Genomic DNA, 27,486 nt, shown 5'->3' on the forward strand with positions numbered 1-27,486 from the left:
CATGTGATTACATTTTCACGCAATTTGGGTGCATAGATCTTCAGAAATCAGTACCCAGAACAACCACATCTGGCCGTAATAACGGCCTTAATACGCCTGGGCATTGAGTCAAGCAGAGCTTGGATCGCGTGTATAGGTATAGTTGCCCATGCAGCTTCAACAAGATACCACAGTTCATCAAGAGTAGTGACTGGCGTATTGTGACGGGCCAGTGGCTCGGCCACCATTGACCAGACGTTTTCAGTTGGTGAGAGATCTGGAGAATGTGCTGGCCAGGGCAGCAGTCGAACATTTTCTGTATCCAGAAAGGCCCGTACAGGACCTGCAACATGCGGTCGTGCATTCCTGCTGAAATGTAGGGTTTCGCAGGGATCGAATGAAGCGTAGAGCCACGGGTCGTAACACATCTGAAATGTAACGTCCACTGTTCAAACTGCCGTCAATGCGAACAAGAAGTGACCGAGACGTGTAACGAATGGCACCCCATACCATCACGCCGGGTGATACGCCAGTATGGCGATGACGAATACACGCTTCCATTGTGCGTTCACCGCGATGTCGCCAAACACGTATGCTACCATGATGATGCTGTAAACAGAACCTGGATTCATCCAAAAAAAATGACGTTTGGCATTCGTGCACCCAGGTTCGTCGTTGGGTAAACCATCACAGGCGCTCCTGACTGTGATGCAGCGTCAAGGGTAACCGCAGCCATGGTCTCGAGCTGATAGTCAATGCTGCTGCAAACGTAGTCGAACTGTTCGTGCAGATGGTTGTCGTCTTGCAAACATCCCCATCTGTTGACCCAGGGATCGGGACGTGGCTGCATCCGGCCGCTGTGGTCTAGCGGTTCTAGGCGCACAGTCCGGAACCGCGCGACTGCTACGGTCGCAGGTTCGAATCCTGCCTCGGGCATGGATGTTGTGATGTCCTTAGGGTAGTTAAGTTTAAGTAGTTCTAAGTTCTAGGGGACTGATGACCACATGTGTTAAGTCCCATAGTGCTCAGAGCCATTTGAACCATTTTGAACGTTGTTGCACAATCCGTTACAGCCATGCGGATAAGATGCCTGTAATCTCGACTGCTAGTGATACGAGGCCGTTGGGGTCCAGCACGGCGTTCCGTATTACCCTCCTGAATCCACCGATTCCATATTCTGCTACCAGTCATTGGCTCTCGACCAACGCGAGCAGGAATATCGCGATACGATAAACCGCAATCGCGATAGGCTACAATCCGACTTTTATCAAAATCGGAAACGTGATGGTACGCATTTCTCCTTCTTACACGAGGCATCACAACAACGTTTCACCAGGCAACGCCAGTCAACTGCTGTTTGCGTATGAGAAATCGGTTGGAAACTTTCCTCATGTGAGCAGGTTGTAGATGTCGCCACCGGCGCCAGCCTTGTGTGAATGCTCTGAAAGCCTAATTATTGGCATATCACAGCATATTCTCCTGTCGGTTAAATGTCGCGTCTGTAGGACATCTTCGTGATGTAGCAATTTTAATGGCCAGTAGTGTATGTATATTATTTGTGACATCCAATTAAACAAATTTCCTTTTTCTGACGGTAACACGTCCAGATCGTCCGCTCATAGTAACCTCTCAAAAGTCTCTCCACACATCCACCACTGCTGGTGCCTCACCTCCTACTGCCCAACGCTGCGGACTGTTAACGACAAACTGCCCAGCACTACACTAGCTAATAATCCAACAATGATTCCAACCAGCCACAGACTGCACACAGCGCAGTCAGCGATTTTAATACAGAGCGCTACGTGGCGTCACCAACATAAAAACCTAAACAGCCTACTTAAAACTTTGATGTGACTGCCTGACAAAAGCCTGAATAAACTCCTCCTGCACCGCGGACCGCTGCAAGCCGTGCAGTCAGTCAGTGGGGCTCTGGAAGGTACTGTCAGGGAAGTCGACAGTGCCGCGGCTGGCTTCCTTAGGTTTCTCAGTTGAGGATCGATGGCGCGAACAGCCCGACTGAGGTGGTCCCACATATTCTCGATTGGGTTTTAATGTGGGGAGTGCGGTAACCTCATGCTGGTGCTCTTCCAAACACGCACGTATACTGCGAGCTGTGCGACACGTTGCATTGTGCTGCTGGTACATGCCATCGTGCCGAGGAAGAACAAGCTGTATGTTGGGGTAGACACGGTTCTCGAGGGGAGAGCATGCTTGTGTTGATCCAGATTACGAGATCACGCAAGGAGTGCCACGTAATGGTTCCCCACACCCAAACGATCCTTCCTCCGGCCTGGACCCGCTGCTTATAGAGGTTTCGCGCCGTGCAACCCAAAAGCTATTTGTTCGATGGAGCAGTAAACGTGATTCATCTAAAAAGGCCACCTGTCGCTACTCACTGAACGTACATTCGCGGTACTGAAGTGCAAATTTCACCGTCGCCGCTGAACAGTAGCAACATGGCTGTACGAACCAGGCGCCTGTTCCAGACACACATACGTAGCTACGTATTCTGAACTGTAATTGTGGAGACACTGTTGGTAGACCCATTTTTCATCTGGGCAGTAATTTGCTCAAAAATTGCACGTGCTTTCGCCAGTAGACATCTCGGCAGTCGTCGTTCATCTCTGTTATCTATGGCACGTGCTGCAATACACTTGCCTCGCCCCCGGTTTTGGATAGCGCCATTCTGTCGTGGACGGTGTACTTTAACCACGGCAGGACGCCCGCAGCTTACAAACTTAGCCGTTTCAGAAATCCTTTCACTCTTGGCCTGAAAGGTACTAACCATCTCCTTTCGGAACTCAGATACAGTGCTTTGTGTCTGCATACCACGACGATTGCACTGTTTTCCGCGTGGCCCCGACACCTTTATACAGGGTGGTCATGGATCGTGACCGGCCCAAATATCTCGCAAAATAAGCGTCAAACGAAAAAACTACAAAGAATGAAACTTGTCTAGCTTGAAGGGGGAAACCAGATGGCGCTATGGTTCTCCCTGTAGATGGCGCTGCCGTAGGTCAAACGGATATCAGCTGCGTTTTTTAAAATAGGAACGCCCATTTTTTATTACGTATTCGTGTAGTACGTAAATAAATATGAATATTTTAGTTGGACCACTTTTTTCGCTTTGTGATAGATGGCGCTGTAATAGTCACAAACATTGGGTCACAATTTTAGACGAACAGTTCGTAAGGGGTAGGTTTTTTAAAGTGCAGATCGTAGGTACGTTTGAACATTTTATTTCGGTTGTTCCAATGTGATACATGTACATTTGTGAACTTATCATTTCTGAGAAAGCATGCTGTTACAGCGTGATTACCTGTAAATACCACATCAATGCAATAAATGCCAAAATGATGTCCGTTCAACCTCAATGGATTTGGCAAAAAGTGTAACGACATTCCTCTCAACAGCGAGCAGTTCGCCTTCCGTAATTTTCGCACATGACGCTGACGCATGTTGTCAGGCGTTGTCGGTGGATCACCGTAGCAAATATCCTTCAACTTTCCCCACGGAAAGAAATCCGGCACGTCAGATCCGGTGAACGTGCGGGCCATGGTGTGGTGCTTCGACGACCAATCCACCTGTCATGAAATATGCTATTCGATACCGCTTCAACCGCACGCGAGCTATGTGCCGGAAATCCATCATGTTAGAAGTACATCGCCATTATGTCATGCAGTGAAACATCTAGTAGTAATATTGGTTGGACATTACACAGGAAATCAGCATACATTGCACCATTTAGATTGCCATCGATAAAATGGGGGCCAATTATCCTTCCTCCCATAATGCCGCACCGTACATTAACCAGCCAAGGTCGCTGATGTTCCACTTGTCGCAGCCATCGTGGATTCACCGTTGCCCAATAGTGCATATTATGCCGGTTTACGTTACCGCTGTTGGTGAATGACGCTTCGTCACTAAATAGAACGCGTGCAAAAAATCTGTCATCGTCCCGTAATTTCTCTTGTGCCCAGTGGCAGAACTGTACACGACGTTCAAAGTCGTCGCCATGCAGTTCCTGGTGCATAAAAATATGGTACGGGTGCAATCGATGTTGATGTAGCATTCTCAACACCGACGTCTTTGAGGTTCCCGATTCTCGCGCAATTTGTCTGCTACTGATGTGCGGATTAGCCGCGACAGCAGCTAAAACACCTACTTGGGCATAATTTGTTGCAGATCGTGGTTGACGTTTTACATGTGACTGAACACTTCCTCTTAAATAACGTAACTATCCGGCGAACGGTCCGGACACTTGGATGATGTCGTACAAGATACCGATCAGCATACATAGCACACGCCCGTTGGGCATTTCGATCACAATAGCCATACATCAACACGATGTCGACCTTTTCCGATATAGGTATACGGTCCATTTTAACAAGGTTAATGTATTACGAAGCAAATACCGTCCGCACTGGCGGAATGTTACGTGATACCACGTACTTACACGTTTGTGACTATTACAGCGCCTTCTATCACAAAGCGAAAAAAGTGGCCCAACTAAAACATTCATATTTCTTTACGTACTACACGAATATGTAATAAAAATGGGGTTCCTATTTAAAAAAAGCAGTTGATGTCTGTTTGACCTAGGGCAGCGCCATCTAGCGGGCCAACCATAGCGCCATCTGGTTTACCCCTTCAATCTAGACGAGTTTGTTTCTTTGTAGTTTTTTCGTTTGATGCTTATTTCGTGAGATATTTGGCCCGGTCACTATCAGTGGACCACCCTGTATACCCTCCACTACTAGTTCTGTCATCTGCCCCATGTCCGCCCCCGGTAGCTGAGTGGTCAGCGCGACAGACAGTCAATCCTAAGCGCCCGGGTTCGACGCCCGGCGGGGTCGGAGGTTTTCTCCGCTCAGGTACTGGGTGTTGTGTTGTGCTAATCATCATCATTTCATCCCCATCTACGCGCAAGTCGCCGAAGTGGCGTCAGATCGAAAGACTTGCACCAGGCGAGCGGTCTATCCGACGGGAGGCCCTCGTCACAAGACATTAAAATTAAAATCTGCCCTCTGTGAGTGGTTATTGCACGCTGTCGTCGAACAAAGGCGGTGGTCACGTTAATGTGGCTGCACCGTTTATAAATGAACGGTGTCCGCACGAGGTGAGGGAAGTGAAGAAATAAGGGTCTTCCACCGCGGAGGAGAAGAGGAGGCTGGTCGTCGGCGCCCTCTGCCGGCTGGCGCCATTGTTTGCACAGCGCCGGGACGCGTGCGGCGCGGCTATCGATCGCAAGAGACGCGTGGGCGGCGGTGGCGGCGGCGGAAGAACATCCGTTCAATTACGCGACGACCCTCCGCGCGGCAAATCGAAGCCCCGGCGCACATGCGGGCCTGGCGCTGACAGCTGTAATCGACGCGGAAAGGCGACCTGTCCGATGCACAGAGGTGACACAAAACACTGTGGCTACTGCCCACCGCGCGCTCGCGATGCGGGCACGCGACACGGTAAGCGAACTACGTACCGTAGCACAGACGGGAGGGATAAATGATCACTAACTGACAACCTCAGCTGCCGACAGCTGTTGTTGATATACCTCTATGTGGGCAGCTGAAAATGTGTGCCCCGACGGGGACTCGAACCAGGGATCTCCTGCTTACATGGCAGACGCTGTATCCATCTGAGCCACCCGTGAGACTCACATTCCCAACTGTCCACAATTCTACATATGTATTGTACCTTATAGACACTTCCCCACCCACTCATTACTCACGCACGCTTTGGCGGTTCGGGGCACACATTTTCAGCTGTCCACATAGAGGTATATCAACAACACCAGTGGGCAGCTGAGGTTGTCATTTAGTCATCATTTATTCCACGGAAAAGCTGCATGGTCATCAACAGTAACTGTTCTTTCGAGAACAAGTTACTGTCTTCGTATACACTCCTGGAAGTTGAAATAAGAACACCGTGAATTCATTGTCCCAGGAAGGGGAAACTTTATTGACACATTCCTGGGGTCAGATACATCACATGATCACACTCACAGAACCACAGGCACATAGACACAGGCAACAGAGCATGCACAATGTCGGCACTAGTACAGAGTATATCCACCTTTCGCAGCAATGCAGGCTGCTATTCTCCCATGGAGACGATCGTAGAGATGCTGGATGTAGTCCTGTGGAACGGCTTGCCATGCCATTTCCACCTGGCGCCTCAGTTGGACCAGCGTTCGTGCTGGACGTGCATACCGCGTGAGACGACGCTTCATCCAGTCCCAAACATGCTCAATGGGGGACAGATCCGGAGATCTTGCTGGCCAGGGTAGTTGACTTACACCTTCTAGAGCACGTTGGGTGGCACGGGATACATGCGGACGTGCATTGTCCTGTTGGAACAGCAAGTTCCCTTGCCGGTCTAGGAATGGTAGAACGATGGGTTCGATGACGGTTTGGATGTACCGTGCACTATTCAGTGTCCCCTCGACGATCATCAGAGGTGTACGTACGGCCAGTGTAGATCGCTCCCCACACCGTGATGCCGGGTGTTCGCCCTGTGTGCCTCGGTCGTATGCAGTCCTGATTGTGGCGCTCACCTGCACGGCGCCAAACACGCATACGACCATCATTGGCACCAAAACAGAAGCGACTCTCATCGCTGATGACGACACGTCTCCATTCCTCCCTCCATTCACGCCTGTCGCGACACCACTGGGAAGTGGCGGTGCGGTCCCCTACGGCACTGCGTAGGATCCTACGGTCTTGGCGTGCATCCGTGCGTCGCTGCGGTCCGGTCCCAGGTCGACGGGCACGTGCACCTTCCGCCGACCTCTGGCGACAACATCGATGTACTGTGGAGACCTCACGTCCCACGTGTTGAGCAATTCGGCGGTACGTCCACCCGGCCTCCCGCATGCCTACTATACGCCCTCGCTCAAAGACCGTCAACTGCACATACGGTTCACGTCCACGCTGTCGCGGCATGCTACCAGTGTTAAAGACTGCGATGGAGCTCCGTATGCCACGGCAAACTGGCTGACACTGACGGCGGCGGTGCACAAATGCTGCGCAGCTAGCGCCATTCGACGGCCAACACCGCGGTTCCTGGTGTGTCCGCTGTGCCGTGCGTGTGATCATTGCTTGTACAGCCCTCTCGCAGTGTCCGGAGCAAGTGTGGTGGGTCTGACACACCGGTGTCAATGTGTTCTTTTTTCCATTTCCAGGAGTGTATATAGTTAAAGGCTGCCCAGCCATTGACCTTTGTCTGTGCGAATGCGTACAGGTTGCCAAAGCTCTTACGTGAATCGCCAAAGCGTGTGCGAGTAATGAGTGGTTGGGGAAGTGTCTATAAGGTACAATACATATGTAGAATTGTGGACAGTTGGGAATGTGAACCTCACGGGAAGCGTGCAAGGGATAAGAAACTGCAGTCGCGCTATTCACCTGTGTCCTCGGTGGCTGAGATGAATAGAGCGTCTGCCATGTAAGCAGGAGATCCCGGGCTCGAGTCCCGGTCGGGCACACATTTTCAGCTGTTCACATCGAGGTATATCAACAACACCTGTCGGCAGCTGAGGTTGTCAGTGATCATTTATTCCAGGCAAAAGCTGCATGTTCATCAACAGTAACTGTTCTTTCGAGAACAAGTTACTGTCTTCGTATATATAGACGAGAGGGAATCACTCGAGCGATGATAGGGGCTGCAAGTGGGGATATCCACGCACTTAAACGACTTTGACAAAAAGGAGATCATTATAGCCCGTCGCCTGGGAACAGGCATATCGGAAACGGAGGAACTAGAGTTGTGTAACTACCATAGGCGCCGGCCGATGTGGCCGAGCGGTTGTAGGCACTTCAGTTTGAAACACCGCTGCTAATACGGTTGCAGATTCGAATCCTGCTTCTGGCATGGATGTGTGTGATATTCTTAGATTAGTTACCCTTAAGTAGTTCTAAGTCTAGGGGACTGATGACCTCAGATGTTATGTCCCTTAGTGCTAGGAGCCATTTGAACTATTTGAACCTACCACAGACTATCGCAGACTGCCATAAGAAAGAAGACTACGCCAGTTTTACTAGTAGCCTTCGTCAGTTATGATCGTACCCGCGCTACCTGTACGTTATATGTGTTGCATAACTATCGGGCGTTACGTCATCTATCGCTTTCTTCGCATCTGTGATCAGGCTCTTACTAGATTCCCTTAAAAACCCAAAGCGGTGAGAAAGTCTAGGAACTGAGTGCGGATATATAAAGGGCCTGCAGCTTCCAGAATACTTTTGTTATACATACTTATCCTCCTGTCTGTTACTTAAGAATAAACAATATTTACAGCAAAACAGAAATTGTCAGTGTTTAAATCAGGCTTTAGTCGAAAATTATTGATTTGTAACCTGAAACAGAGGGATGTAGTATTATAAATAAAGAAAACAATCTACATTTATCATTTAGCTATATAGAACGCAATTTCCTCAACTAAAAAGTAAAATAAAAAAACCTATGGAAGAAAAATATATGAAATATCACTTAAGTACCACGTCGAATTTACCCAGCAGTTTTGGCATTTATCAATAATACATGTAACTCATTGCCTTCATCATGACGACGAACGTTCTATTGAGTACAAACTATATATATAAAGTTCACAAAGGTACATGTATCACATTGGAACAACCTAAATAAAATGTTAAAACGTACCTACGTTCTGTATTTTAATTTGAAAAACCTACCTGTTTCCAACTGTTCGTCTAAAATTGTGAGTCATTTGTTTGTAACTATTACAGCGCCATCTATCACAAAGCGAAAAAAGTGGTCCAACTAAAACATTCATATTTCTTTACGTACTACACGAATATGTAATAAAAATGTGGGTTCCTATTTAAAAAAAACGCAGTTGATATCCATTTGACCTATGGCAGCGTCTTCTAGCGGGCCAACCATAGTGCCATCTGGTTTCCCCCTTCAAGCTAGACGAGTTTCGTTCTTTGTAGTTTGTATCATTGGCCCAAGTCACGTTGATATTCCACCTTTGTCTGTCGCGTCTCCAGACACTTCTTCGTTGGTCATCGAGGCAATGTTCAACTATGTGCTTCGAAATATCTGTGCCTGAAGTAGCACTGTACTATGTTAGTGGTTCCCATCCCGGTGTGATGATTACCGTCTATCGTGGGGGGTAAAATGTAATTTTCTGAGGGGTACAAACTCAGTATTTCAGTCACGAAAGCCGGCCGGTGTTGCCGAGAGGTCCTGGGCGCTTCAGTCTGGGACCGCGCAACCGCTTCGGTACCAGGTTCGAATCCAACCTCGGGCATGGATGCGTGTGATGTCCTTAGGTTAGTTAGGTTTAAGTAGTTCGAAGTTCTAGGGGACTGATAATTTCAGAACTTAAGTCCCATAGTGCTCAGAGCCGTTTTTTCAGTCACGAAACTGAATTTTTACAAAATGCTTACTGTCATGACTACTTTATAAGACTCTAATTTTGATTAGAAAAGTTGTCAATAATTACATTTTTTTGTTTTCAAACACTACCATTATCACGTGATACAGTGCGTTTGGAGTTACAATTTGTGAAACGAACTGATAAACAACCTCTTTGTCACGTAGTTCATCCCCTACACGCATAGTTTCTACTTTGTACCATGCATCTATGACAGTAAAACTGAGACGTAATACATCACATATGCTTAAATATCTCATGGAAGTACGTCCTCCTTTGTACATAGTTTCCGCAGTAGACAATGGGACATGTGGTAGGCTCCGTGGCACCTGCGAAATAAGTGGAGCCGCCCGTTGTGGCCGAGCGGTTCTAGGCGCTTCAGTCCGGAACTGCGCTGCTGCTACGTTCGCAGATTCGAATCCTGTCTCGGGTATGACTGTGTGTGATGTCCTTAGGTTAGTTAGCTTTAAGCAGTTGTAAGTCCCACAGTGCCTAGAGCCATTTGAACCATTTTGAGTAAGTGCACATGATTCCGGATCTCATGCGTTCCCTTGATATCCTCTCAACAGGATAACTGTCCGTGACAGAAGATAATCGCCTGATTTAAGACGATGGAACACATCTGAAATGCTACAGGGTGGCAGATCCGTTCGCACAAACCACCGACCCATTGCCTCTGGAAAACTAGCAAGGACATTTAGAATCTATACCACACGGAATCGCTGCTGTTTTGAGTTCCAAAGATGAATCAACAGGCGTAATAAGTGGACATGGTTGCGGATCCCATGCGTCCTCTTGATGTCTGGGGTCATAATGACTGGGCTCGTTAGTTATGGTCTTTAGTGCCATGCACAAATTCCGTTTGCACGTTCCTGTGAAAGGAGGGAATAGTCCGTGTACTCGCCATCGTACAGTGTTTGGCGGCATCCGAAATGTGTTTTTTTTTTCTCCAACAGCCGATCGATGGCGGAATGGAAACCACAGTGCAAAACAAAAATGTTTTACTTTCAACATTTAGCTACACCTTCCAGCTACTTCTATGCGCTGTTCTGCTGGTCGTTGTCTGTTCCACAATGCTGCCTTCATAGCCGGCGTTTCATATGAGGAAAGAAACGAAAATCAAAGGGAGCCAAGAACGGGCTGTATGGTGTATGACCAACACTTCCCATCGAAATCACTGCGGGAACGTCTTTGTTGACCTGCTGCGTGCGTCCGAGCATGATCTTGAAGATGGACAGTCCTCTCGCTTGTTTTGAATTGCCCATCGTAGACAATTTTCTAGAATCTCCCTATACACTCGTTGAAGATCATCGATTGAAAATCTCTTCCTTCCGTGGCCACCCACTACATGAATAGTTTCAAATTTCCTGCACCATTGCCGCACGTTGCTGTCACTCTGGACAATTTTGTCGGCTACATGAAACCAGCCGGAACCCCTCAAAGTTAAGAAATGGAGTGACAGCACGCAGTTTAAACTTTGAGGGAAACTCTATGGTTCCAGGCATCTTTACGGCCACAACGTGCGTTCACAGCTGAAAAGTGCGACGTGACGCGATCGGCGGGCATACTAGAGACACTGCGCAACACATGTGTGTGCAAAGCTTCATCGGGTTGCCACTGTGGCTTAAATTTCGCAATCGATCTGACCCTGAAAAAAAATAGCCGTCGCGTGTAGACTTGAGGCATGATCAGCACGAATTAAACGCAGTACTGCTGTTAATAAACTGGCAAGTCTCGCGAGGGAAGCACGCAACCAACAGTTCAGTGATGTAGCTCATATTTCGCACGACTATAGTAGCCAACAAAGTCCGCTCTACTATGATGCACTGGCCAAGTATTCCGTGAAACCGAGATTCAAAGTTTTATGAGTGTACTGAGTACTATGTATAATTAAATGTAACATGTTTGGTATAAATATTTATTTATTTATTGCCAAGTTATAGACCTGTTACCTGATGTTTAAAACAGGTCGTACGTCTCACAATTTTCGTTTTTCATCTTTTTACAGTTTTCCTTTCTTTTGTTTTATCTACAACATTTACAAAGAATGATACTTTTCAAAATAACTATAATTTAAGGTTGAAATATAAACAAAATTTTGTTGTTTTTTAAGTAGAATAAAAAAGAAGATAGGGTAGAGGAGAGATTTGTTTAAATCAGCAAAGAAATCCACTATGGTACGATTGCGCTATTAGTGACGACAGTAACTGCCGTAAATTACGTGGCAGAAACTTTTGTATCCCGCCTGGTATGGCGGCGCTTGTGTCTACACCTGTAAACTGAAGGGCAGGCCGAACGTAGGAAGCGAGTAGGAGTAGGTGAGGTAAAATGTACTTGTACTTGTACTTGATCCTGTAATAACAGGTCATTAAAATACCGCAACGTGGGAACATATAGCACACGTCGTCCATGGAAGAACCGGAGATCTACGATTTCTTTTATTTCATTCCACTCGCTTGTATGTCACTTTATGCGTAAATTATTGATTTTGTTTGTAACCTCTTTACACGTAATATATGGTTGGGAAAGATGTGGTACCCTCTACCATTACCGTAATTGTCAGTGCTATTGTTTTTATACTTGATCGTAGTTTTCTTAGTAGTGGAAACTCACGATAGAGCGAGATAACTCGTAATAAACAGTTTTTCGCTAAACATATGTGGCGAGACGTGAACACAAACAACGTCTGGCATCTTGACATACTTTCTGCGTATCAGAATTTCTCTGACACGTCAAACACGATCTACGCTTGACAAACACGTCAAACTGCATCGTACATGGTCAAATATTTGGCAGGCTTAGTTAAGTTTGACAAAATTTGTGATAGTTTACGGGGGTCCCAAAGGTTTTCGACGCCCTTTGAGGCCTTCCATTAACGCCTACATGCAGACATCCCGCAGAACGAAGAAGTTGAATCAGTAGCTGCTCTTCCAGTAGTGTTACAAGCGACGATATTATGCTGCACAGTATTTAATATTTATTTAAAAAATGCCAGACCACGGTATCATGGCACTTAGCATCCCATAGCCGTTGTCGGAAACATGCAGTGACTTACAGTACGCAAGTACAGTGGTGAATAAGGGAAACGCAAATATTGCCAAGTGGTTCAACGTGTCCTTGTGAAATATCACGATAAAACACCAAGTACAATAATTTTGTGAGTGACTACTATGAACAACTGATATGAAAATTATGTCTGTAGGAAGAGGTTTTATTTTTTTACAACAATGCCTCTTTTCAAACGAAATGAAGGCTATTTCTAAGATATTGTGGTGGTACTTGTTTTGAGAGCCTGTTTCATTTGTCAAACACACTTTCACGTCCACTTGGTACGTTTAGTGATGAAAGATAAATAATAATTAGTTTTCAATTTAACAATAATTCAGTTCCGTCTCAAACTAGAATAGTTCACTTCCTATCAGTATTAGTTGACTGAAAATAAGGGGTGTTTCAAAATGAGTATCGGGGTTTTAGAGGCTTTGTAGTATTTATCGCACTCAACTTACAATTATTACAATACAGCAAATGAAAGAGCAACTCAGATTGTTTTGTTTGTATACCTGCTACAACCCCTAAAGGCTACAGACTACGGTTTATGTGCCGGCTTCGCAAAGTGCAATCTTACTGCATGAGGATGAATTTTTTTTTTTGATCTTGTCGTCGTCAGTGATAAACCACTGATGAATCGACAGTTTGTCGAAGTAGGAATGTGAACACACATAATGTGCGCATTTGGGGGTCAGAAAATCCACATGAGACATTACGGCTGCTGCAACAAAACTGTCCTAAATTCAATGTATTTTTGTGCCGTATCCCGGTGGAAGGTTTATGGGCCTTTCTTTCTTGATGAAGCAACTGTAACTGGTGATTGCTATCTTGATGCGCTAGAATTGTGGCTGTTTATCCATTGGAAAAAGCTGAACCACATAACTTAATTTGGCAGCAAGACCCATGCGCCGCTTGTCTGGAATAAATCCGTACACCCCCTCCCGCTGGACTGGCCGCAAGATGCCGGAGAGCTTGTATCGCATTTCACATGACCCACACGTTCACCTGATATGACGTCGAGCGATTTTTCCCTGTGACTGTTTATTAAAGGATCATGCGAATGTAAGTCTGCTACCGACTGACGTACCCGACTTAAGAAACGGGATGATGGAAGCAGTCGTTGGACTGATCAGAGTTTGGGAAGAACTCACCTGTCGACTCGATGTGTGCCGTGTGACGAAAGCTGTTCACATTGAACACGTGTAAGAAGAATTGTTTGAGCTGTTCTTTCATCTGATGTATTATTGGCAACTAAAATTGAATGTAATAAATGTTAAAAAGCCTTAAAACCTCGATATTCGTTTTTAAACACCCAATATTCCCCAGTGCCAACATATACGGAATAATAGGCGAAGAAAGAGATCCAGTACTCTTCGATTACTCACCTGGCGACAAATCAATTGTAACCGAAACTGCGTTACCGACGAGGTGGCGCAGTGGTTTGTACTGGACTCTCATTCGGAAGGACGACGGTTCAGACCCGGGTCCGGTCGTCCTAATATAGGTTTTCCCTATTTTCCTTTAATTGATTTAGGCTAATGCTAGGATTGTTCCTTTGGAAGACCACGGCGGATATCCTTCCCCATCCTTCTCTAATCCGATGGTATCTGGTCCCCTCTACCCAATCAACCAACTAACGAAACTACCGTAAAGTACTTATGAGTAAACATGCTTGGCAACATTAAATGGAGTAACTATATAAAACAGATTATAAGAAAAGTAAATGTTAGTCTGAGATTCATTGGGAGGATTTTAAAAAAATGCAATTCATACATAACGGAAATGGCTTACGAAAGACTTGCTGGACCAACCTGCTCTTCAGTATTGGTCAATGGTGTGGGACTCTTACCAAGTGGGATTAATAGAACAGGTATAGGAGATCCAACGAGATGTGTCGCGTTTCGTTCACTCGGCGCTAGAGCGTTACGCAGATGTTCAACAAACTCTACAAGACACTACAAGAGAGGCCTTTTGCATCACGGAGAGGTTTAACTATTGAAATTGGGGGAGAGAACGTTCCGGGTAGAGCAGGGCAACTTATTTATTCCTTCGACATACTTCTCGCGAAATAACGATGGTGTGAAAATCGAATAAATTAGAGCTCATACGCAGCTTTACCGACAATCGTTATTCTTCGACGCCATTCGTGAATGGAATACAAAAGAGACAGCGGTACCAGAAGTACCCCGTGGCACACACCATAAAACGGCCGCGCAGCATGGATGTGGATGTAGAACCCACGTTAGCAAAGCGTGCACTGTACACGAGGTATTAACTTGCCGATTACTACTTCTAGTGGAGTACTCATTATTGACGTTCTTGTTTTGCCGAGAACAGCATAATAAAATTATATTTTCTGGTGTAAACAAATTCCTCATGACTGGCATCTTCAAACCGCCAGTAGCCGCTGTCTCAATGGTTAATTTATTGGAATAATTAAGTTGCCGATGTAGCATCTCTTGGCGGTTTTATGGTGCCATTCTTGGACCATTGTAGTACTGTGGAAATTATTTTGGGCAAATTAAAAGTGTTTACTGTTACGCTCGGATAGAAAATGTAAATGATTACAGAGGAGTTCACTGCTAGCAGCGAAATCGTGTGCTATTTGAAAAGGTGTAGGCTAGTTCGCATGGTACCTGCAGCCATTTAGTAACTTAAACCTCTCGTTCACTTGCCCGAGAGGCGACGGGGGTTGACGGACGTCGACACACCACGGGCCATTTGAGATGGGATGAGTTACAGCTTTCAGAACGTTACTGGCTGCTCAATTCCCAGGATACTCTGGTGCATTACATAGTGTACTGACGGTAATGCTTGTTGCGCGTCCTCCAAAAATGTTTTCAGAATGATCGCTCGTTTGAAAGCGACCATTCGAGATGCTGTCGCTCTGAACTATAATAGGTCTCTTATTGAAGCTATGTGGACAGCAGGTTGCGCTTGGCTTTTGTCTGATAGTGCACTCCGGAAATGAGGGTTCCGAGAGAATCAAATTCACACGCGGTCTTCACTGTTGAATTTGCTCTCGTTCTTGATACTGGATAGATTTAATACGTACAACGAATCTTTGGACAATCTGTCCACCTTCTCACCTGCTAACGGTACTTTCTGACACAGGTCAGATAATTCAGCTACAATTTTTGGAGGCGGTTGGTTTGAGTTAGTGCATCAGCAGTAGATCCATTTTCCAGTTAAGTTCAGACATTTCTTCATTAATCTCCGCAGGTTCTTAAGCTCTTAGCTTTACTTTGGTGTTTTGTTTCACCATCCATGAGACGCTGAGGGACAGTTTGATTAGCTCTTACATCTGAGCTTGTTGCTGGCCATCTTCAGATCCAAGACACTGTAAAGATAAAGATTCAGGGAAGTCAGAAAATAACATACATCTGCAGCCGACGGTAAGCTACGTTTCGCATGTAAAAAAAAAAAAAAAAAAAAAAAAAAAAGGGTTGAAATGGCTCTGAGCACTATGGGACTTAACGTCTGAGGTCATAAGTCCCCTAGAACCTAGAACTACTTAAACCTAACTAACCTAAGGACATCACACACATCCATGCCCGAGGCAGGATTCGAACCTGCGACCGCAGCTTCGCATGTCAAACAAATACTTTTATGTTCCTTTCATAAGTTTCTTTTATTCATTATTTGAACGCAACTTACGTAAGTCATTGCCAATTGGCTGAGGCTGACGTCATATGGCAAAAGCGCGCGTTTTCCGCTCTATTTAACCCGTGGCAGATTAGCCATCAGCAGCAAACGACCGTGACGTCACGCAGTAGTTTCGTGCACCAGCGGCTGCAGCCATACGGGTAATTGCTACGTTATTTCACCTCCTGTTGGCCTGTTTTTTTCGAACCTTGTCACTTTCTGTCTTTCCTATTTAATTTGGCACTCTTTATATCTTTTCAGTGCATTAGCCCTAACCATAAAGGCCGAAACCGTTAGTTATTTTTAAATAAATGATTGTTGCGATCTTGACTGTTTTGTTAACTGATTGTTTTTAGAGTCGACTAGACCGTCTTCGACAGAGAACAGACCATCGAAAAGCCGCCTTTGGGCCACTTCGCAACAATAGCCCTTCCATTCCTCGTCAGTGCAGTGAACAACAAGCGATTTGTATACAATTTCCCCTTGCTGCAGTTCACTGACACACCATGGGCGGCGCGCTGAAACACGATTTATCTGCGCATTCGATTGAAGAAAAGCGCATATCGTGTCAATTAAGTGGAAATTTCATCGTCACGAGTCTCCATGTACACTCCTGGAAATGGAAAAAAGAACACATTGACACCGGTGTGTCAGACCAACCATACTTGCTCCGGACACTGCGAGAGGGCTGTACAAGCAATGATCACACGCACGGCACAGCGGACACACCAGGAACCGCGGTGTTGGCCGTCGAATGGCGCTAGCTGCGCAACATTTGTGCACCGCCGCCGTCAGTGTCAGCCAGTTTGCCGTGGCATACGGAGCTCCATCGCAGTCTTTAACACTGATAGCATGCCGCGACAACGTGGACGTGTACCGTATGTGCAGTTGACGGACTTTGAGCGAGGGCGTATAGTGGGCATGCGGGAGGCCGGGTGGACGTACCGCCAAATTGCTCAACACGTGGGGCGTGAGGTCTCCACAGTACATCGATGTTGTCGCCAGTGGTCGGCGGAAGGTGCACGTGCCCGTCGACCTGGGACCGGACCGCAGCGACGCACGGATACACGCCAAGTCCGTAGGATCCTACGCAGTGCCGTAGGGGACCACACCGCCACTTCCCAGCAAATTAGGGACACTGTTGCTCCTGGGGTATCGGCGAGGACCATTCGCAACCGTCTCCATGAAGCTGGACTACGGTCCCGCACACCGTTAGGCCGTCTTCCGCTCACGCCCCAACATCGTGCAGCCCGCCTCCAGTGGTGTCGTGAAAGGCGTGAATGGAGGGACGAATGGAGACGTGTCGTCTTCAGCGATGAGAGTCGCTTCTGCCTTTGTGCCAATGATGGTCGTATGCGTGTTTGGCGCCGTGCAGGTGAGCGAAACAATCAGGACTGCATACGACCGAGGCACACAGGTCCAACACCCGGCATCATGGTGTGGGGAGCGATCTCCTACGCTGGCCGTACACCTATGGTGATCGTCGAGGGGACACTGAATAGTGGACGGTACATCAAAACCGTCATCGAACCCATCGTTCTACCATTCCTAGACCGGCAAGGGAACTTGCTGTTCCAACAGGACAATGCACGTCCGCATGTATCCCGTGCCACCCAACGTGCTCTAGAAGGTGTAAGTCAACTACCCTGGCCAGCAAGATCTCCGGATCTGTCCCCCATTGAGCATGTTTGGGACAGGATGAAGCGTCGTCTCACGCGGTCTGCACGTTCAGCACGAACGCTGGTCCAACTGAGGCGCCAGGTGGAAATGGCATGGCAAGCCGTTCCACAGGACTACATCCAGCATCTCTACGATCGTCTCCATGGGAGAATAGCAGCCTGCATTGCTGCGAAAGGTGGATATACACTGTACTAGTGCCGACATTGTGCATGCTCTGTTGCCTGTGTCTATGTGCCTGTGGTTCTGTCAGTGTGATCATGTGATGTATCTGACCCCAGGAATGTGTCAATAAAGTTTCTTCCTCAATTTTTTACAACCCTGCGTAGCTCTCTCTCTCTCTCTCTTTCTCTCTCTCTCTCTCTCTCTCTCACACACACACACACACACACACACACACACACACACACACACACTCCCTCTCTCGCTTCCCTTTCTCCCCTCTCTCTCATTCTGCCTCCACCGCCGAAGAGAACTTTGGAAAAGTAACACCGGTCACACTGCACGGCGCATTAACGAGAGTGGAGAGTTGCCTGAAAAGTAAAAATAAAAGCATATTAAAAACGAAAAAAGGAAATACAACTTTTTTTCACATTTCACACCATTGCTGTTTCCTCCGTTGTCTTCATTTCGTGATGAACTTCACCACACCTTCCATGCCACTGTTATTCGTTCAGAAATGAATTCCAAATAGTCACGCCTACTTCATTTCTAGCCAGCTACCGAGCTCGTATCTTGACGAGAAAAGGCTCGGTTTTCTGCACTGCGTATTGATGGCCTATAGAATATGGATAGCTCACCACACGGTTTAGACTCCCATTAGAACAGCACCTCACAAAAAAGACGAGGAAATCGTGGCGTCAACATTTTACCGAAGTAAAATGGCAACTGCAATGAGGGTATAAGCGTTATGACAACCTGCTTAATAACGTATCAGTGCACCTCTGGAACGCAATACAGTGTAAGAAAAGATAGAGAAAGAAAAGAAGAAAAACGACACACCACGAAGGAATTATCCGAATGGAACAGAAACCGGTAGATATGATGTAAAATTATTGGAACTGCAAAAAAGTTGATAGATTTGTTCAAGAGAAGGAGATTCGCAAATTGAGCAAGTCAATAACGGTTTAGTCCACTTCTGGCCCTTATGCTAGCAGTTATTCGACTTGCCCCGCAAACGGTGAGAGTTTCTACTGCCTTTCTTTTTGATTGGCCCGTACTGCCCAGCAGGATAACAGGATATCTCCCCAGCCGAGAACGTTTGGAGCATTACGGCAGGGCTCTCCAACCATCTCTGGATATCGACAATCTAACGCGCCATTTGGAGAGAACTGGGCACAATGTCCATCAGGAGGACGTCTAACATATCTATCCATCAACTCCCAGCTGAAAAACTGCTTGCACAAGGGCTGGCTGTGGTCCAACGCGTTGATGACCTGCTCACTTTGTATAGCTCTTTCTCTTGAAAAAATCACACAATTTTTCTGAAATTGTACCAATTTATTTGTCTGTACATGTACATCACATCTACTGATTTCCGTCCCATGCGGATAATTCCTTCGTGGTGCGTATTTTTTGTGTAGTGTATTTCAGAACGCAATTTTTGCTGCTTACGTATTTTTGACAATCCTTAACGACATAATACTTTTAAGGTAAGTAATAATACATCGAGAACATAGCCTGACATACACTAAACGTAAGTTAATATGTGAAATAACGAGAAACTGTGATCAGTCTTTTCCATGCTTGTTGAGCTTGATAATGGGGTATTGTGTTCCCGAAACACGCTGTGTTTTTAATTTGAATGAATGACACATTTAGACAACTGGTGTGTCGTAATTCCATTCTGTAGATGAAAAGATTAATAGGTCGGAGTGACACCGGCAATACGTTGTAATTAGTCATTCCCAAACAGTATGCGACAGTTAAACGTTGTCTAACTTCACGTTTGTTATGTGATGATTAAAACACTTTTCTTAGTCTTCTTCTATATTTACTAACATCAGATCAGGTGTACACGACACAACTTTTACAGACTAATTTCAAACGTCTGCAGACGAGTGGCACAGTATCTTTAGAGGTCGAAAGCTAAACATAGATCACTAGCATAGTATGTTTACAGGTCAAAAGCTAAACATAGACTCCCAGAATTTGAGCGCAACGTGCACATTTATAATCTTACATTCCCCTCGAGATCTTTCTCGAAGCAAAAGTTTTTTAATTGCAATAATTTTATAATGAGCGCATTAATTTTAACAAAAGTAGTTTTAGAAACCTGAAAATTAGGGTTACGATAGTATAGTATTGGTTATTTAAACATTATTCAATTTTACGAAAGAATATTCTGGAACGCGAAAGGTTATATTGTCAATGACTCTGCAAACAAATTATTTTTAGAAAAAGAAAATTGTTCTATGAAAAATGCAGAAAAGTAGGTTTCATTTGAGGTATGTTAAAACTAATTCAAATAAATTTCAACTGCGTAGCAACTGAGGGCAGAACATACTTTTCACATATCGGAAATTTATTATATTTATTTAAATAAAATGCTTTGAGTAAAACTAGCTTAATATTACAATCAGGAAATTGATAACTAAATACTAAATAATAAAGTTTAATATGAAAAACTGGTAATAAAATTTCGACATTTTTCTGGAGCATACTGATACACACTATGTTCTCAACAGACAGTGTAAAAGTAATATAAAGTGCTAGTATAAGCAAATATAAAGTGTTATTTGTCTCAATAGTTCTCCCTTTTGTTTATAATTACTTTCATTTTAGGGTGTATAATGTGATGACAAGCCTTTACTATTGCCTGTTAAACACGCGTGAGTAGTTGACCAGAGTTTAAAAGAAATGCTTTTATTAGTTACAACACTTTCTGAATGAAGTAACTGCTTATATAGAGGTGTGACTCGTGCTTCCATACTGGGGAAGACTGTGAAATTGACCAACCGCTATGGTGCTCTCTAAAAAGGTTATAATCTGCGTCTTCTCTCCTTTTCATAATCAGGTACGAGGTAACACAAAAATCTACCTTCAAGATAAAATCTGTAGCTATCATGTTTAATCGCTGACTTCACGTTTCCCGACACTTTACCGCAATAAATCTTACTAAATATGACACGTTTTGGAGCAAATGTGAATGCGGTATATGCTAGCTTCGCTGCACGATTAATTTCGTGTTTTCACTTACCAACTTGAGAGATTAAATACATTAGTACATGTATTCGTAATTACGAATAAGGAAAACCGTCAGCTGTAGAGTTAATGACCGTGAAAATTTGTGCCAGACCGGGACTTGAATCCGCATTTCCCGCTTATCGCTAGCGTTGGGCTTACAATTTGGCATGCGCGCACGGCTAACGGGCAGACCCAAACTTCCATGTGTTTACAGCTTGAACTCTTACATCCATTACGTACGAGTGTTTTTCGGAAAGTAAGGAACGATCGGTCACGAAATGGAAAGCACAGTGAAAATCGAAACTGTTTTCTTTGCACATTTAGCTACACCTTCCAGATACTTCTCTACATAGTCCCCGCTCCGACTTCGACATTTGTCAGAGCGTTATACTAAATTCCCAACACCATAGTCATAGAAGGCAGCTGCATATGCTTTCCGATAATTCTCTATGCTGTTCCTTAGCGCGTAGCCTGCGCCCAAGTGTTGTCTTCATATCCAGCGTTTCATGCGAACAGAGAAGATACTCAGGACGAGCCAATTAGGGCTGTGTTGTGGGTGATCGAACACTTCCCATCGAAAAGGCTGCAGGAGCGTCTTCCCTGCCCCTGCTGAGTGCAGCTGAGAATTGCCACAGAGAAGGAAGTGCGTGGCAGTCGTGTTAGGTGGGCTGCATTCATTAAGGCGAAGCCTCTCAGCGGGACCTCCTACTTGGCGGGAGAGACCGTTGTTCTAGGCAACTTTACTCGCTCACAGTGCGCTCACAACTGAAAAGAGGGTCTTGATGCGATCGACGGGCATACTAGAGTCACTGCCCAAAAGTCTGTGAAAAGCCTCGTCGGATTTTCACAGTGGTTTCCATTTCGTGACCAATTGTTCCTCACTTACCAAATAGCCCTCGTATATGCCCGTACAAGCGAGACATTTTACTTGAAAGTTGCTTGCCCGGTGTCGACGGAGAAGTACGATATTGCAGTGCGTGTATTACTCTGAATACAATACATTTGGAATAACACAGGCAGTGCAATATGGTATGGAGGGATTTAATGTTTTTGGTCCACGTTCATACGCGGTGTTTATGAGTTTGCAGGACTTAACATTAAAGATCTCTCCAAAACGTGTAATTTTTTGCACGCTTTGTTGTTGTAAAGCAGCGTTTCCCAACATTTCTGAGACCACTTCCCCAGAACGAGAGTAGATGTCATTCAGAGCCCCATAAAAAATTTGGGACCTAATTAAATATCAGACTAGAACATTTTAACACTCCCATTTTTAAAGTGGCAAATGATTTGTAATGCTTAGTCAATGTTCAGGCAACTGAAACTAATGCTATTTCCCCGTTTTTCACCAAATCAAGAAGTGGGATGCTTGGTTCTGCTTATATCTAACAATTTTGTGTGTTTGATTTGGTGTTCACCATTGCACATTGGAATCGATAATTCTTAAGAGGTCTTGCAATAATTATTGCTAATCGTCGACCTTTCACTAAAATAATACCAGTTCTATTTTACGAAAATCTTTTTAGACTGTGTTTCCTTTTCGAGGTTCAAGAAATTTTAATTTCCCTCGGGTTACACTATCTGAAAATATTCCGTCACTCAGGGAAATTGGTCCTGGAACCCTGAAATTCGCTCTGTCAGTTTTTCAGATGAGAAAAATATATGCTTATGAAATGTATTATTGTTGAGACTGATAACTGCTAGCACAGGTTGGATAGAAAAAGTAATAAATAGAAAAGTAAAAATTGTCTTGCTTGCTGAAACTTCGTGGATAATTAAAACTATGGGCCCACCGGGACTCGAAGTCGGGACCTTTGCCTTTCCTATCAAGAGCTCCGCCGACTCAGCTACCCCAGCACGACTCATGATCCGTCCTCATAGTCTTAACGTGCCAGGAAGTTCAATATCAGCGCAGATTCCGCTGCAGAGTGAAAATTGCATTCTGAAAAAATCGTTGTGAGCTCTTGGTAAACTAAATAGTTTTCAAAATTCAGCTTTTATAGTTTTTGAAACTGAACATTTGCAAATAGTTCGTAGTAGCAGTTTTTATTCATGACAGTGACACGTGGTCTTTTAACAAGTAGACCATTCAAAGTCTGAGGGTGACTCAGCGATTAGTACGTTGCGTATTACTGGGAGACATAGCAATGCATAGCCGAGAATGTGAGATCTAACTATGATAGTGCTGGGAAAAATTTGAAGTAGGCTGTAATCAGGAACATTTTCAGGCTTCCAAGTAACAACAGAAGACTGGGAACACAAAGTAAGGTAGGTAGGTAGACGACAATCCAAAATAAGCAGCAGCAACTGAAGATCGCAGTGTTTGAAAATATGTTGAGGTGGCTTTAGCCCAGCAGCGGATGTCAAATAGGTATTACGGTGATCTATTCCGTATTAGAGCCTGTTATAGTATTTAGGGTCTGCTATAGTAGTGGTAAGTATAAATGTGATGTCAATGGCTAAACTTGATAGCATTTTACTCCGCAAACGCCATCAGCGAGCGAGGAGATACTTTGCAACTAAAGGTAATGGGATATGTTTAGAGTGCCTATTTCCACCAGTGTCCGAAAGAACAGATTCCATCCATATTTGCATAATTTGCAGTAACTGCACACTGCGTTCGCACCTATCCCCTTCACTTTCGTCTACGCCACATTGCAGCTAAATAGCGGATATTTCTTTCGTCATGTATTTCATCAAGGTTAACCATTCTTGAAACTCTCACAAGTTGGTGCCACTTACGTGGTGGTATTCTAGACCCTCTAAGAGACCTATACAGTCTTCGCGTGTCTCTCCAATAGCAGATAGGATTGTCAGTGCCAGAGACAAAATACCATCTTCAACATTATCGAAACATTAATATTAAAAATCATTAATGACGCATCAAAAAGTAACAAAGATGTACAGAGGCAGGAATTCGATAGGGAAGGTACGTAAATCATTTTGGGGTTGGTAGAACATAGTTCGGCAGAAGGAACAGAGCTTCTGGGCGGCCAACTCTGTAGAAGCCAGACCCCGATCCTCTGCTTCATGAGGATACTGCAGCCCTAGACTAGCTACTACATCTTCCAAAAACATACTCGATTTCAACAGATTCCAAAGCTATCATTATTTAATTCCGTACGGGAAACTTTCGAAATGTCCTCTCACAATTTAAATCTTGTAACCCACTATGTCCCGGAAGGCGCAGTGGTTACTGCACCCTGCCTAGTAAGTAGGAGATCCCAAGTTCGATTTCCGGTCTGATACACATTTTCGCTCGTCACCATTGATTCTGCTTAATGTCTCCCTGCAGTTGATAGCAGTCATCCCCCTTCAATTCACATATATTGAGACATAAATGTTAATATAACGTCTGGGGCGACTACGACCGAGAGCCGCACTTGCTTACATATGATAGTGAGAGGAAAGAAAAAATCGTTTTTTATGACCTACCTCGATGTTACGTTTTGCCAGATACTGTGTTACCTTTTTTTGCCAGATTCAGTGTTATCTTTCTCGCCAAATACTGTTAATACTTTTGCCGAATCTGTGTAAATGCCTTGTTTTTTGTCAGTTTTCGTAATTTTGTCAATTTCGATGACATTTCCAGTTTCAGAGTGTTTTTCTAATTTCTGTTTTTTTAATTTTGCTATTTTGTCAATTTTACAATTGGTCAGTTTCAATGTTATTCTCTTCTTTGTTTTATTTTTTGCCAAATATGGAATTAATTTACCGAATTCAGAATTATCTTTTCCAAACTCGGAGTTGCCAAATTTTTGTACGCAGTTCGGTCATTTTTGTACGCAGTTCGGTCATTTTTGAACGCAGTTCGGTCATTTTTGAACGCAGAGATCGGTCATTTTTGAACGCAGAGATCGGTCATTTTTGAACGCAGAGATCGGTCATTTTTGAACGCAGAGATCGGTCATTTTTGAACGCAGAGATCGGTCATTTTTGAACGCAGAGATCGGTCATTTTTGAACGCAGAGATCGGTCATTTTTGAACGCAGAGATCGGTCATTTTTGAACGCAGAGATCGGTCATTTTTGAACGCAGAGATCGGTCATTTTTGAACGCAGAGATCGGTCATTTTTGAACGCAGAGATCGGTCATTTTTGAACGCAGAGATCGGTCATTTTTGAACGCAGAGATCGGTCATTTTTGGACGCAGAGATCGGTCATTTTTGGACGCAGAGATCGGTCATTTTTGGACGCAGAGATCGGTCATTTTTGGACGCAGAGATCGGTCATTTTTGGACGCAGAGATCGGTCATTTTTGGACGCAGAGATCGGTCATTTTTGGACGCAGAGATCGGTCATTTTTGGACGCAGAGATCGGTCATTTTTGGACGCAGAGATCGGTCATTTTTGGACGCAGAGATCGGTCATTTTTGGACGCAGAGATCGGTCATTTTTGGACGCAGAGATCGGTCATTTTTGGACGCAGAGATCGGTCATTTTTGGACGCAGAGATCGGTCATTTTTGGACGCAGAGATCGGTCATTTTTGGACGCAGAGATCGGTCATTTTTGGACGCAGAGATCGGTCATTTTTGGACGCAGAGATCGGTCATTTTTGGACGCAGAGATCGGTCATTTTTGGACGCAGAGATCGGTCATTTTTGGACGCAGAGATCGGTCATTTTTGGACGCAGAGATCGGTCATTTTTGGACGCAGAGATCGGTCATTTTTGGACGCAGAGATCGGTCATTTTTGGACGCAGAGATCGGTCATTTTTGGACGCAGAGATCGGTCATTTTTGGACGCAGAGATCGGTCATTTTTGGACGCAGAGATCGGTCATTTTTGGACGCAGAGATCGGTCATTTTTGGACGCAGAGATCGGTCATTTTTGGACGCAGAGATCGGTCATTTTTGAACGCAGAGATCGGTCATTTTTGAACGCCGAGTTCGGTCATTTTTGAACGCAGTACGGTGATTTTTTTTCTGATGCAGTACGGTGATTTTTTTTCTGATGCAGTACGGTGTTGTTTGTACGCAATTTTGTTTTTTGTACGCAGTTCGGAGTTTTTTGTGCTTTTTGTGAAATTTTGTGCTTTTTGCGAAATTTTGTGCTTTTTGCGAAATTTTGTGCTTCTTGCGAAATTTTGTGCTTTTTGCGAAATTTTGTGCTTTTTGCGAAATTTTGTGCTTTTTGCGAAATTTTGTGCTTTTTGCGAAATTTTGTGCTTTTTGCGAAATTTTGTGCTTTTTGCGAAATTTTGTGCTTTTTGCGAAATTTTGTGCTTTTTGCGAAATTTTGTGGTATTTTTAGGAGATTCGTTGTTTTTGCCACTCTCGTTGAACTTTTCTTGTGAAATTTGGTGGCTTTCTCCAATTTCGGTGTTTTTCCTTTTTCGGTGTTATTTCTTTTCGTATTTCGGTGTTGTTTTTTTTGGGGGGGGAATTTCGGGGTTAGTTTTGTCATGCATGGTTATTAGCGGGAAATGAACTTTTATTTTAGCCTTCAGGAAATAAGAATCAAATGGAAAATCAGCTTTGATTGACTAGCAATTACGAAAATGGAAAACAGCCGTTCTCAGATTCAGAACTTTTTTATGTATGTGAAAATGACAAATTTCGCAATATTTTGTAAAAGTCGCTGATTTCACGATATTTCATTAAAAATCGCCAATTTCGCGTTATCATTTTCGTCAAATTTTCTCGTCCGTAGTGATAGCATGTGCCGCATAATTCAGATGTAAGCAGATATCGGGAGCTAGTCTAAACATTTGTATCAACTACTACAGTAATGGAAATCTACATTGCCGGCCACCCGGTGGCCGAGCGGTTAAAGGCGCTTCAGTCTGGAACCGCGCGACCGCTACGGTCGCAGGTTCGAATCCTGCCTCGGACATGGATGTGTGTGATGTCCTTAGGTTTAAGTAGCGGACTGATGACCTCAGATGTTTAGCCCCACAGTGCCCAGAGCCAAACCTACACCGGCCCCGCGTGCCGTGTGCCGCAGGAGGGCGTGTCGAGCCCCGGGCCGTCGCCCGGCGCCGGCGCCGGCGAGTTGCCGGCCGAGCTGCGCAAGGCGCTGGAGTGGGAGCTGTCGCTGGACGCGCGCGACCTGCGCTCCCACGCCTGGTACCACGGCGCCATCCCGCGCCAGCGCGCCGAGGACATCGTGCAGCGCGACGGCGACTTCCTGGTGCGCGACTGCTCCTCCCAGCCCGGCAACTACGTGCTCTCCTGCCGCTGCAAGGGGCAGCCGCTGCACTTCGTCATCAACAAGGTGCGTACCGCACTTCACACTACATGCACGTCCATCCTTCTTTCATGGATTACCACCGAGCGAGGTGGCGCATTCGGAAGGACGTCGGTTCAATCCCGCGTCCGGCCATCCTGATGTACGTTTTCCGTGATTTCCCTAAATCACTCTAGGCAAATGCGGGGATGGCTCCTCTGAAAGGGCACTGCCGACTTCCTTCCCTAATCCGATGAGACCGATGACCACGCTGTCTGGTCTCCTTCCCCAAACCAACCAATCAACCAACCAACCATGGATTACCCAATATTTCCTCTTGTTCTTCTGTGGCCCCACAGTTCGTTGTGTACTTTGGACCCTTCAACAATTCT

The 27,486-nt window shown here is 45.1% G+C and overlaps 1 protein-coding gene across 3 annotated transcripts in view; it reads left to right on the plus strand.

Moving 5' to 3' along the window:
• Window positions 1-27,486, plus strand: part of LOC126272054 (SH2 domain-containing protein 3C) — a 950,261-nt gene that overhangs the window by 800,474 nt on the left and 122,301 nt on the right. For all 3 annotated transcript variants that reach the window (XM_049974570.1, XM_049974571.1, XM_049974572.1), the window contains one exon: window positions 26,873-27,142. In XM_049974570.1, the coding sequence (XP_049830527.1) occupies window positions 26,873-27,142 (270 nt within the window). The remainder of the gene's footprint in view (window positions 1-26,872; window positions 27,143-27,486) is intronic.

The sequence above is a fragment of the Schistocerca gregaria genome, chromosome 5, assembly GCF_023897955.1.
Source record: "Schistocerca gregaria isolate iqSchGreg1 chromosome 5, iqSchGreg1.2, whole genome shotgun sequence".
Taxonomy (NCBI): domain Eukaryota; kingdom Metazoa; phylum Arthropoda; class Insecta; order Orthoptera; family Acrididae; genus Schistocerca; species Schistocerca gregaria.